Source organism: Pyxicephalus adspersus, chromosome 2 (genome assembly GCF_032062135.1).
Source record: "Pyxicephalus adspersus chromosome 2, UCB_Pads_2.0, whole genome shotgun sequence".
Lineage (NCBI taxonomy): Eukaryota > Metazoa > Chordata > Amphibia > Anura > Pyxicephalidae > Pyxicephalus > Pyxicephalus adspersus.
Window position 1 is genome coordinate 77,830,402 of NC_092859.1, and position 12,403 is coordinate 77,842,804.

The 12,403-nt window shown below is 38.1% G+C and overlaps 1 protein-coding gene across 2 annotated transcripts; it reads left to right on the forward strand.

The window, feature by feature from the left end:
- The first annotated feature begins 610 nt into the window (after nt 1–610).
- On the forward strand, nt 611–12,145 carry TDG (thymine DNA glycosylase). Of its 2 annotated transcripts, none has more exons than XM_072401155.1 (10): nt 611–716; nt 3,938–4,200; nt 5,373–5,599; nt 5,698–5,767; nt 7,185–7,320; nt 7,493–7,575; nt 7,664–7,758; nt 8,247–8,418; nt 8,550–8,678; nt 9,549–12,145. In XM_072401155.1, the coding sequence occupies exons 2-10, from the start codon at nt 3,990–3,992 to the stop codon at nt 9,662–9,664; spliced, it is 1,239 nt and encodes a 412-aa protein (XP_072257256.1). In that variant the 5' UTR covers nt 611–716; nt 3,938–3,989; the 3' UTR covers nt 9,665–12,145. The 2 variants fall into 2 exon arrangements, with proteins under 2 accessions (XP_072257256.1, XP_072257255.1); XM_072401154.1 differs by lacking the exon at nt 611–716 and adding an exon at nt 1,130–1,290.
- Nucleotides 12,146–12,403: the final 258 nt, after the last annotated feature.

The following is a 12,403-nucleotide window of genomic DNA, read 5'->3' on the forward strand; positions in this document are numbered from 1 at the left end:
TAGATTATATTAAAATCCCATCTGCTTCACCTGCCTCGGGCACAACAGGAAGCCACAAGAAATCTCTCAAGATAAAGTAATTCACCAGAATATGTGTCCTCATTGGAAGGCCTCTCCTTTATTCCTATTCTGGAGTTAGCTAAAAATTGTGCATTTCACCTTTAGGACAAATGAAGAGCATCAGCATTGGCGGGTAGAGCATGAAAAAAGGAAATGCGAACAGAATAACTATGTTTTATTTATAAAATAGGGAATCAGACATTCCCTGAAATATCATATGTATGTGATCATATGGGAAATATCTTCTGGGTCCAGGTGTTTTAATGGCAGTGACTTATTCCCACCAGGGCATGTCAGATTGGCTGTTTTATAGACCCGGATGGCTATGTAACTATAGATGGATCAGAGCAATGTGATGAGGTCCAATATTAAGAAGTGATGTAGGGAGGAGAGGCGATCAGAGTGATGATTTCCCCAGCTATGATCCCAGGCTCATTCTGTACAGAATCAATGTGTGACACCCCTGTTTTGCTGAGGATGCATTGATGGTTATTTTACAATCTCCAGGTATCAGAATGACTCCAGATCAGTGTTTAGAGAAGGGAAGCCTGGGTCCTGTGCAGTGACAATATGGGAGTGGAAGGTGTGATGTGACCTGTTCACACATGCGTACATTGATTCGCACACACCGGGCTCATCACGCACATCTCCTGTCGGTAAGTACATCTGGGCTTCCTTATGGCTCCCAGTACTGTTATGGCACCTAATCATCTCCCATGATGCATATAGGAAGAAAACTAATGATGATTGGAAGCCAAATACCACGTGGTCTGTATTATATGGATCGATCAGTATTGTACTCTAGGAATCCAACTTCTGCATGGTTATCTATAGACACCTACTGGCGTGACAATACTCCTGTATCAGATGTGATCACACCCTATCAATGCCATTTAAATCCTCTACAATACACGTGACACAGAAGATTTTATTTCCTATTCAATACCCAATAATTGCAGTATAAAACAACACACAAGAAAAAGGCCCGACCGCCCAGCATTGGCTGCCCGGAAACCGGAGAATTAACCCCCCTTCTCTATGGACGTAGTCACATGTCACGTAGGCATGCTCTGGTTGGCTGGCGATGCGGTGACGTGTGATCTGTGTGTTTGTACTGCTGGAGAGAGCCGGGGGTCCCATATCGTGTAGAGAATCTTCAGTGAGAGAACTCGGGGGTCTCAGGCTCCCCTTTGTATATCGAACGACCATGGAGGCTCAGGACCCAGGAAGGTAGGCCTGAAAAAAGAAGTGGGGCGGCCCTGTGCGTGTTCTTAGAGTATTTAACAGCGGCCTACAGGGAGGGAGTAGTGCGCATGCGCAGAGCCCAGGCCATTGTGTGTGTGTTATGGAGGGAACAATTGGAAAGCTTGTAGTTCCATTCATTGGATTACGAGGAGTCTTATGAGGGGCAATACACACACATTATGTCTCCTCATGCAGGGGCACGGGGGATGCGATTCCTATTGTATCCTGGTGTGATTTGTGTATTGAAGATGTAGCCTAACCCAGATATTGGTGCATTGTTATGTGTGGTATTAGCAGGCACTGAGCCCTGGCTGTCTATAATCACAATATACAGCTGTTACCCTGTCTGCTCGCACATCATTTCCTCTACAAAACAGAGCCCCTGATAATGGAGGGAAATCAGAGCAGTGTCACCCATCCACCACCTTCTATAGGGATCATCCAGGTCAGATGGGGAGCTACAGGGGCCACACATATTGTTGTGCGAAATTCATGTATAAAGAGTACAGGGAAGATGAGAACTGGAGACTGTGGTATAATGCTGGATCGGATTGATGTTGGGGCTAGAGATCAGCGCTATCACATCTTTATAAATCATATATAAAGAAATCTAATCTAGTATAAATCTTCATAAATCATCACCCCCAATACCAAGACTGCTGGCGTCTGAGCCAGAAAACTAGGACTCATGGGCTGTGTGTGGTTCTTGGACCACTCATACTAGACACTCGCTTCCTATGTGTATTCGCACCCTATATCTGCCTTATTTTTTTTTTTAACTTTTTTTTCTTACGCAGCTGTTTTAAATGTGCACAGAAAGCTTTTGTGAAGTTTTCTTTTAAGCCTTTAAAGAAACCCCCATTCAAATCTAACACAAGGAAGGACTGACTATCACTATAAACAAGCTCCTGAGTTGGCCAGAAACTTGCTAAAAGTGAAACTCTCTTATTAAGGAGCTATTAACACCAGCCATTGTGTGTCTAAAGAGCATTGCATTAGGTCAGCCCATTCATTGGAATAGATTGTCTAATGCATCACAACCTGCTGGGTGTGTTTGTGTATCCCATAGTGCATTGCTGCATGTGGCTGTGCGCAGAAAAGCAGGGTTGTCAGGAACAAATCTATACTGAGATAAAAAAAAGGTTAAAAAAAATGTAAAACTAGGTCAGTCTCTAAAAGCCACTTATTTTCTGCTGTCTCCTTTCTATGTAAGGGCCTACAGGGCAGCTCAATGGTTAGCACTCGGGCCTTTGCAGTGCTAGCTCCCAGGTTTGAATCTCGGCCAGGACACTATCTGCATGGAGTTTGTAGGTTCTCCCTGTTTCTGCGTGGGATTCCTCCGGGTACTCTGGTTTCCTCCCACATTCCAAAAACATGCAGTTAGGTTATTTGGCTTCCCAAAATTGACCTAAGACTGCGTTAATGACATATGACTATAGTAGGGACAGTAGAGGTATGGTACAGCTTCTTTGAGGGAAAGTTAGTGATATGGCTATGGACTTTGTAAAGTGCTGTGTAATATGTCAGTGCTATATAAATACTGTCTAATATTAGGCATGAACATATTTTTACATACAATATGAATAACCAGATCTGAAGTGATTCCAGGAGCCAATTGATTATAGAATATATTTTTCAGATCAGATGTATTGGTAAATCTTAATCAAATGTACATGTGTGTGCAATCAATAACGTTTGGAAGGATTATTATTACATAGTATTTATATAGCACTGACATATTACACATAACTTTTCAATGTCCATAGTCATGCGTACCAAATAGAATCTGACAGATCAGAATGTATATACAATATTGGCTGGGAATCTACCCTTGTGTACTAGGCCTAACATAAACAATGGGCTAAGATCTGCTTTTACCTTTCCAAGCTGGAGCTGCATGGTGCTTTAAAATCTTCAACAAAGCTCTTTAAGGCTTCGTCTACACGGACGTTTTCCACAGAGTTTATCCTGAGGCTTTAAAAGCCCTTGCTTAAAATTCCCATGCACTCCAATGGTCTAATCTACACCGGGACGTTTCCTTGAGTCACGTTTATGAGCGTTATCTAGAACGCTGATTACACGTTCAAAAATTTGAAATGCAGGGTTAACGCTAGAAAACCCGGGTAAACGCTTCTATTGATTTCAATAGGGCGTTTTTCCCGCATTTTCCTGTGTTTTTTTTTTTTTTGGTGTTTTCCCGCGTTTATAAGCATTTGAAATTTTAACGTAGCATAGGAGTTTTTCAGCGGATTAAAGGCAAGCTTTAAAACGCTAATAAAAGTGCATACAAATGCATATAAACGTAGTAGGAACATTTACATGCATTTTTAAAAACATCCATGTAGACCCAGCCTAAAGCTTACCAGAACTTTACAAATTCTTTGCCAAACATCTCTGTGCACACTACTTTATAAGTTGGAGCCCATGTGAACAAGGCTTTGGTGAAAATGTTTCTAGTAATTTAAAATTTCTGCTCAGTTGGCAGATGGCATTTTATCAGGATATCCTGTGGGTTTGAAAACTGCTACATAAATTAAAAAATGTTGTTGTGCATCAAAAGTCAAAATCTAGCATTCAACTGTTCCATTACTGACACTGTTTTTTTTTTTTTTCACACTTTTTTTCTTTTCAGTTATTATTCCTTACAACAACCTCAGACATTTTATGGTTACCCATACCATCAAATGATGAACGCTCCATCAAATATAGAATTGGGTAATGAACAAAGGACTCTGCACACCCTTACAGGAGTCCCACCCCAGGACCTTCAGGCCTTCTCTGGCATGCTAGGTAACGAGCATCAATTGCTTCATAGTTTGAATGGGATACCTGGTCCTGAATCTATGAAAATGCAGGTAACAGAAGCCCCTGAGTTTCCCCTGGAACCAATACAAGGTAAATACATTATTTTTATATATACTGTTTTATATAAGTATTTCAAACTATGTTTGCACATTGGGAGGACATTTAGCCATGGGACATGAGCACAATTCACTCCTTTTCTTTTTTTTGTAACATAAGAAACTTCTAGCGATATGATCCTGCCATTTCTAGATCAGAATTAAGGGAAGTGTTAAGATTATCATATATTCTCAGTAATGCCAACAATCTTCATCAACCATTACATCATAGCATGTGTGGAGAAGAACCAACCATTGAGAGATGTGTGGCTGAAAACTACAATGTGGATATAATCACTGATGTAAAGTACAAAGCACCAAACGTGACAAACTGTACATTGATGAGGGCTGCCTGTGTGGGCAAGCAAGAGTCAACTACAATGCATTGTCCAGCCAAGTGCTTTGTGTCAGTGATCACCTCATGCAGGGCCACCGTCACAAGTTCACTTTTATATCTGCATATAAGACATATAAAGTACATATAGTGTTCCTTTATGGGTGAAAAATAGGTGGTTTTCTTTAGTTCTACAGTGGATATACAAATTTGTATACACACAGGTTGTTGTGATAAACAAAGTGACCACAATAAATCATTTCAAAACCTTAATGTGACCTATAACCTGTACAACCTAATTGACAAACAAATCTGTTTGTGGGGGAAAATTTAGAAAATAAAAACCAGACGGAAGTTGGTTGTATAAGTGTGCCCACCCTTAAACTAATACTTTGTTGAAGTATCTTTTATTAAATCCAAATAAAGTTCAGCTGTCCTAGCTGGATTTTCCTGACATTTACAGTTGCGTGCTACAAGACTAGCCATGGCTCCTGCAGCTCCAACCAGCATTTTGTATGTTTTTAATTTTTTTTTCCCTGCAGATTTGTTTTTTAATTGATTTGTACAGGTTATAGGTCACATTAAAAATGGGGAAAAGTTCTGACATAATTTGTTGTGGTTTAATTTTCTTATATAATCAAAACCTGGCATTTTAACATGTGTGTACACTTTTTATATTCACTGTATGTACATATATCATACTAAGACAGGGAGTGAAGAAAAACCTTATGAATGATAACATACCACAATACATACATGATAAATATTCTATGCCTTTACCCTTCAATTAAAAGTATGATTAAAAAAATTGTCTCTTGTCTTTTGTGCCAAAGACACTACAAAGGGTAAAAGAAAAAGGGGTAAAGCTCCAGCTGAGCCTAAACCAAAGAAGCAACCTGCAAAGAGCGCCAAGGCCCCCAAATCGGCAGGAAAGCAAGAGAAAATCACAGACACTTTCAAAGTGAAAAGAAAAGTGGACCGTTTTAACGGGGTATCCGAAGCTGAACTCATGACAAAAACTTTGCCAGATATTCTTACGTTTAACCTGGACATAGTTATTGTAAGTAGATGATCGTCTAAAACAACTAAATTAATTGCTTGATGTGGGTTGTTTACAATTCACTTATTACATATGTGTATTTTCCGTCTTCTTTTCAGATTGGCATCAACCCAGGACTCATGGCAGCTTACAAGGGTCATCATTACCCAGGTCCTGGAAACCATTTCTGTAAGTCACTTTCTGCATTTTTGCTGTATTTGAAATTTAATCAGTATATATGTTGTAAGGTATAGCAGGTTGTTTTTATTTAATAATACATATTTATCAGGAGAAATCAGTCTGTAGTAGATATTCACTTTGATCATAAAGTAAAATCAGCTTCAGAGACTTAAGTTGGGGAGTAAGACAGATTCCACTTGCTGGTTCTTTCAGAAACCTGGAAAGATTTAATGGATGTTTTATCTGTTCAGCATTTAAATTTAAATCTGTTCAGCATCTGTTCAGTTTAAATAAAGAAAATATAAATACGTTTTTGTGACAGTTTGGTGGTTACCTTGCTCATTGATCCACTCCAGTGCTGTGATCTCCACTCTCTCCCCCAATTCTTCTATTAGGTTCTGCCGCTGACAGGCATTTAGGAGCATGTAGATATATAGACTTTCACTGTTTTCTCTGCCTGTCCACACTTTTTAACTAAACTTCTTTGGAAATACTGTTTTCGGGGGGACAGTTATTCAATCTCATCTTGGCTTCCCTTGTATATTTCTACCAGCCTGGGGGTAGCCAGTTTGTTGGAGGTTGGACAATAATAAAGGCTCATTCCCATTTAGTATCTATATCCCTGACACACTGAGTAAGAATATCTTAGCACGGGTAATCTAAAAAATAAATGAATGGATTTGTATGAGACCAGGCTTGGTTAAGTTTGTCATTTGGAGGCAGGACATCTCTCTATCTCCATTACGAGACCCCCAGATTTGGATATGCTGTGCAGTGAATATCCTGTCCTTTAATGCCATACTAGACCCCCAAATATCTACATTCACTATAGATGCCATTATCAAGCTCTGTGTCATACAAAACCTTGGATTTGGGTACTTACTGCAAGGGCTCCTGTTTTTTGTAAGTTACAATAGAATAATGATCAGTGAATTTGTGCATCAATTATGACAAGCAACAAGCACAATATGAAAATGTAATTGGTTTATTCTGTACGTATTTGAAAGTTTGCATTAGTTTCCTCAAAAAATTAGCATACCAGTCCATTCTTTCTGTTTTTCTAGTTGGTAGTTGGCTATTGTCCCATTTGATGGTTGCAATGTATTTTATTATCTTCTCAGTGCCATTAGTTGTTGCTGGTGCACACATATGACAGGAAAAACATCTTGCCTGCTTGTGGGTGGCAGAATGAATTGTTATAAATCTATGTGAGACCAGGGACTTAATATCAATTAAAGAAAAAAAGGAAAATTCCATAACTGGTTTTCCACTTTATGGATTGTGTAAAACGCATGACTAGAATGGGGCTTTGTTTTGTGTGAATGTACAAAATGTATTGGTTTACTTGGTGTCTGTGGAATGAATTGCTGTGAACAGGAAGGTAACCGTTTCTTTAAAACATAATAATTCTGTGTGTTTTTTCCAGGGAAATGTCTGTTCCTCTCAGGGCTCAGTGACAAACAACTGAACCACCTCGATGACCTTATGCTTCCAGAACAATTCGGCATAGGCTTCACTAACATGGTAGAGAGAACCACTCCAGGGAGCAAAGACCTCTCTAGGTAAGAATAGTCAGAACATGAATGAATGATATAAAGTCACCACAGTGTCATAAATTGGTCACCTGCCAGAGAAGAATTTAGTTTGTTACCCTTGCAAGTGCCTAGTTTTTCAGTAAAACTGAAACTTATCGGTTTAATGTACTAGACCCTAATGTCACTTTTGTCTCTTCAGCAAAGAATTTCGGGAAGGTGGAAGAATACTGCTGCAGAAGCTGCAAAAATATAAGCCACGTATAGCTGCCTTTAATGGAAAATGTAAGATGGGACCTATTTAACTATTATATGTTGTCAACTTCTTTTATTTTGTTGTAAGCCTGACACATTTTTTTTCTTTACTACATAGGTATATATGAAATCTTTAGCAAAGAAGTATTTGGAGTCAAGATTAAAAAATTTGAATTCGGAATCCAACCACACAGAATCCCTGATACAGATACAGTCAGTATTTTTTCTTTGAAAATCTATTTACAAGCTACACCAACAAAATAATCCTGTTTACAAAATTCTGAAATGCAAATGTGCAAGAGCTAAACGCTGTCATATTTTGTATAGATTGTGTCTGATTGTCCTAAATAAAGTACAGCAAATGAAATGTTGACTATAGATACTGACGGACATGAGACATAAGCATTTGGGAATATGTCCAATTGGTATTTTTAAAGCTGAACTCTAACTATAAGCACTGTAATGGATCTTGAATGGAGTTGATGACAGCCATTTAAGCTGTTTTTCCTACCAAAAATTAAGGAGGTTGTAGTATTACTGAATGAGAATCTAGCTGAATGTTACTTAGAATTAGTCACTCCTCTCATTAAGGAGAATTGCTTTACTGCATGGCTTAAATGACCAATGGCATTGTAGCAATGTAAAAATATTGTGGTAGGAGCAGATCACAGAGGCTTACTAATACTTATATTTTATTACAGGTTTGCTATGTCATGCCTTCTTCAAGTGCCAGATGTGCCCAGTTTCCCCGTGCTCAGGACAAAGTACATCACTACATCAAGTTAAAGGAGTTGAGAGATCATCTAAAGGGCGTAGAAATACACAGAGAGGTGCAAGAAGTGGAGTATACATTCGACTTGCAGTTGGCTCAGCGTATGTTTCTGATTTTTATCCACTTTTTCTGAAATAGGTTGTGAGCTCCAATTTTGGGTTGTGCAGTATGTTGGCTCTTGTGGATTATGTTAAATGTGTTCTGATTGTATGTACTTTTTTATCTTGTACAGAGGATGCAAAGAGACAGGCTGTAAAGGAAGAGAAGTATGATCCTGGCTACGATGAAGCTGCCGGTGGGAACTGCAATGAGCAGATGCCTAACGGGGATGGGGGATTATGTAACTTGCCTAACCTGGAAGGTAAATGTTCTGTTTTTAATGTACATGCCCTTTATGCTTTATCATGTGTATACATTTGTCTTGCATGAAATAAAAGCCCAGACCAAACTTACACTCAGATTACATTGAATCCTACAAGTGTCTATCCTACCAGCACTTAAGATAGGGTTGCTGCATTCGATTTTTTTTCAGTATTTTGTTTTTCACTTGCTGATCCTGCTAGTTCTATTTCCTGGCTACAAACCCATGCAGTCCTGACTTTTATTGATTGCTTCATTTGACATTAGAATAAACAGCACTGTTCTGTGTTATGTAGAGTGAAGGGGATAGGATGCACTTTTAGGGTCACAATACATCTCTATTACATCTGGATATGTTATATCATTTACGTGCATAAACTGGAAAGTGCAGTGCATCCAGAGCATGCAGGAAATTACAAACTCATTTATAGCAGGATCAATAGTATTTTGTGTACTTACAAGCACAGATAAAAAAGAATAAAAAAATTAGTCATTGAAGAGATATGCGACCACCTTAACAAAATAATTTGGAATCAGAGCAACAATATAGCAATAGTCAAGGACTTTAACCAGAGCGCCGTTGTAGTGCCTAAAGTTGGGGGTCCTTTTAACTTGCTCCACACAACACTTTATATATCGTGTGGACTGAGCCCTTTTTAGTTATCCATATCACATACCAGAAGGTATTCTTAGTTATGCTTCTGTAGTTATTACTGTATTTGGGAAATTTGGCTATGGGGAAACGTTTTCAACAGGTAAAACCCATCCAGACCTCCAGAAAGCACGGATACATGATGGTTCTGTACCATTTGTAAAACTTGTAAGATGTTTTTAATTGAACTATCCTAATTTTTTTTTTGCTATTTTCTAGCGCCCTGTAATTCGGAGTCGGTGCAGAATGGCCAGTGGTCATCTGAGCCCCAGGCTCAGCAATTGTCTACATTTAACCACTGTGAGGAGCAACCACAAGAAAGCAGCAGTGCTTGAGACTTCCTGCGAGTTGCAAGCTATGCAAGTGTCACTGCAGTTTTATTGCAGGCACAAGGAACTGAACCTCAGTTGACTAACTGAAGCCTTTTTTTGTTTCAAATATTACCTCTTATTTTTCTTAAAATGTAAGCTGTAGTAGTAACAATGATTTTACTGTAGGACAAAAAAATTTTACCTTTTTATGAGAAGAAGAAAAAGCATTTTAACTAGACTAGTCAGTTACTTTGTATTTAATGTTGGCTGTGTGATGCAGTTGTTCATAAACTGCGTGCTCTACATTTGATGCTGTTTATTTTAGAAACTTAATAATTATTCCATTTTTCTATAACATGAGTGGTGCTGTAAATTTTGAACGTCAACCATTTTGTTTACTTAACAAAATAGCTAATTATGTGATTTCTTAGCTCAAGCTAGATTGTGCTTGGGATTACTTTTAGCAAGGTAATACATCTATTTATGCATATATGTCTGGCACGTTCTCTGCTTCTGCAGGGTAGGTTTTTTTTTATGTCAAACACTTACACTATGATATGATCTGTACACTATGATATCTGCTACAGGCTGCTCTAATGAACATAATCCAATGGCAGCAGTTACAAACATGAGTAAACCTTACGTGCTGTATTTAATTTGCAAAGTGTTTTTGTACTTGAATTGCATAACTTAAGAACTCTCATCTTTTAATCCCATGTCAAAGCTGTTATTTATTTTTCTTTATTTTATGTGGTTGAATGCAGTGTGATACCTTTTTGTGCTTTGAAAATCTTTGAATCGAGGTACAGAATCTCGTATTTTGTCACCTTAGGTATGTAAAGAGAAGCACTGTTGTAGCAAGGTAGGGTCAAACATTTTACTGAAGACATACCACAGTATTCAGAGACCTAAAAGAGCCAACCAAAAGTCAGCTAGCAGTAGATAACTGCTAAAAGTTGATAGAGTACCTGTTGTGTGTGGCCTAGTGGGTTACCTGTACTGTATGGGTAATTTACTATTAAAGTACTGCCCAATTTAGACCTAACAATTTTTTTAAGTTCATTAAGGAAAACAATGTATGTAATCCTAAAATCCTGGACTGTATGTAAACTTGGGGAAAAAAAGCATACCATGCTGTAAACTAGACAACCAGCTTTTAATATACGTATTAAATACTGTCTATGATTGGTTGCTGCAGGGTACTTCAATTTTTTCAAACCTATTTTTTTTTTTAGGACGTTTATGTGTACCAGATTTTTAAATGAAAGAGTACAAACCAAGAATTGCATTTACAGTGTACTTTATATTGATGCCTTTGCATTTCATCTTGAGAAAAATGATTACTTTCTCTGGCTGGATTTTTGACAAAATGTAACTGCATCCTTTCACAATTACTTTTTACTACTTTTATTGTAGAAGAGGCTGTTTCAAGCAGACACTAGGGAATCCCTGTAAAAGGTGTGTTAAAGAAGCTGGTCTTTGATGGCTAGTACACAAAGGTCAATTGTTCACTTCCGATCTGTGGGGAAAGTTGAACATTTGTAAGCAACCAATTTGTTGAGTCCCTGATCAGACCTAAAAGTACACAAGTTTTTTTATGTGTATGAACAAATAAATCTAATCATGGTTCTATTCAATCAAATTCCAATCACTTTTTATCAGAAAATTGAATGGAAGAGCAAAGTACATATCTGTTCGGTATTCCATGGCCCTCAGCCAATCTAGTAATAATCTGACATTTTTCAGAATTTGTATTGGCTCTACTTTTGTAAGAGCTGCTGAAATCAGCTTTTTAAACCATGGCAAAGGCAGTGACTTTTTCTTATCTTATGCTGCAGTGTGAGCACCATAAGTGCAGCTTGTAATGCCTGTTAACCTTTTAGCTGCTAATGTTTACACAATATACATGGACATCATGCATTCTGTAATTCATAATTCGTTTTGTGATAAATATTTAGTCTATAAAAAAAAAAAAAAAATCTCAAATCGGGTTGAAATATTCAGAAATGGGACCACTTAATGGTGCTAAATATATAGAATAGTTTCTTCATGTTTTTGTATTTTTTTGTCACCTCTGGTTGTCAAAACAATATTTTGTTTTTTTGGGGTTTTCTTGCTGCTGATGAATTATTTGAAGTGTAACTAAATTCCCAGGATCAGACAGGTGGTTATTGCAGAAAAGGGAAAGACGATGTATCTTGTGCAATAACAACTTTGGTTGTCAGGGAAACCTGGCAATCTCGGCTTCCCTTGCATCTGTCGGGTATTGATGAATTCTTCCCGGCACAACCAGTCAGGATGGTGAAATATTGTTTCTAGGAAAATGGCAGGGCCCTACAATGGAGCGTGAATAGGTGAGTTGTGCGGGTTTATTTTTGCTTTAAAGGCTTGTTTCTGATATTCTGGTGATATGATTTAATCTTTAACAACCATGTAAGCCAACATGTTTTAAAGTATACTTTTTTCAACATGTCTATGAAATAAAAAAAAAAAATGGAAATGTAATCTGTGTTCTGTAGTTCATTGTGTTTTCCTATACTTTGTTGTGTGTATGTGTTGGGTAGCACTACATCTTAATCCAGTAGTGGGGTAGGTCTGTGGAGCATCCTCAGAGTGGGTCATTTTTAAAATGCCATGCTTATATACTCCAGCAGGTGTAACCACTTTGTTAGCATGACTTAAAACTTAGGGGAGTTTATGGGTTCCCCCTAGGCCAGTAGTCGGCAACCTGCGGCTCGCGAGCCACATGCGGCTCTTTAGATG

Bases quoted from the DNA above. Each gene is read 5' to 3' on its own strand.
- TDG (XM_072401154.1), top strand. From the start codon at position 1,268: ATGGAGGCTCAGGACCCAGGAAG. The intron at 1,291-3,937 runs GTAGGCCTGAAA...TTTTCTTTTCAG, and splicing joins GAGGCTCAGGACCCAGGAAG to TTATTATTCCTTACAACAAC. The intron at 8,679-9,548 runs GTAAATGTTCTG...GCTATTTTCTAG, and splicing joins TAACTTGCCTAACCTGGAAG to CGCCCTGTAATTCGGAGTCG.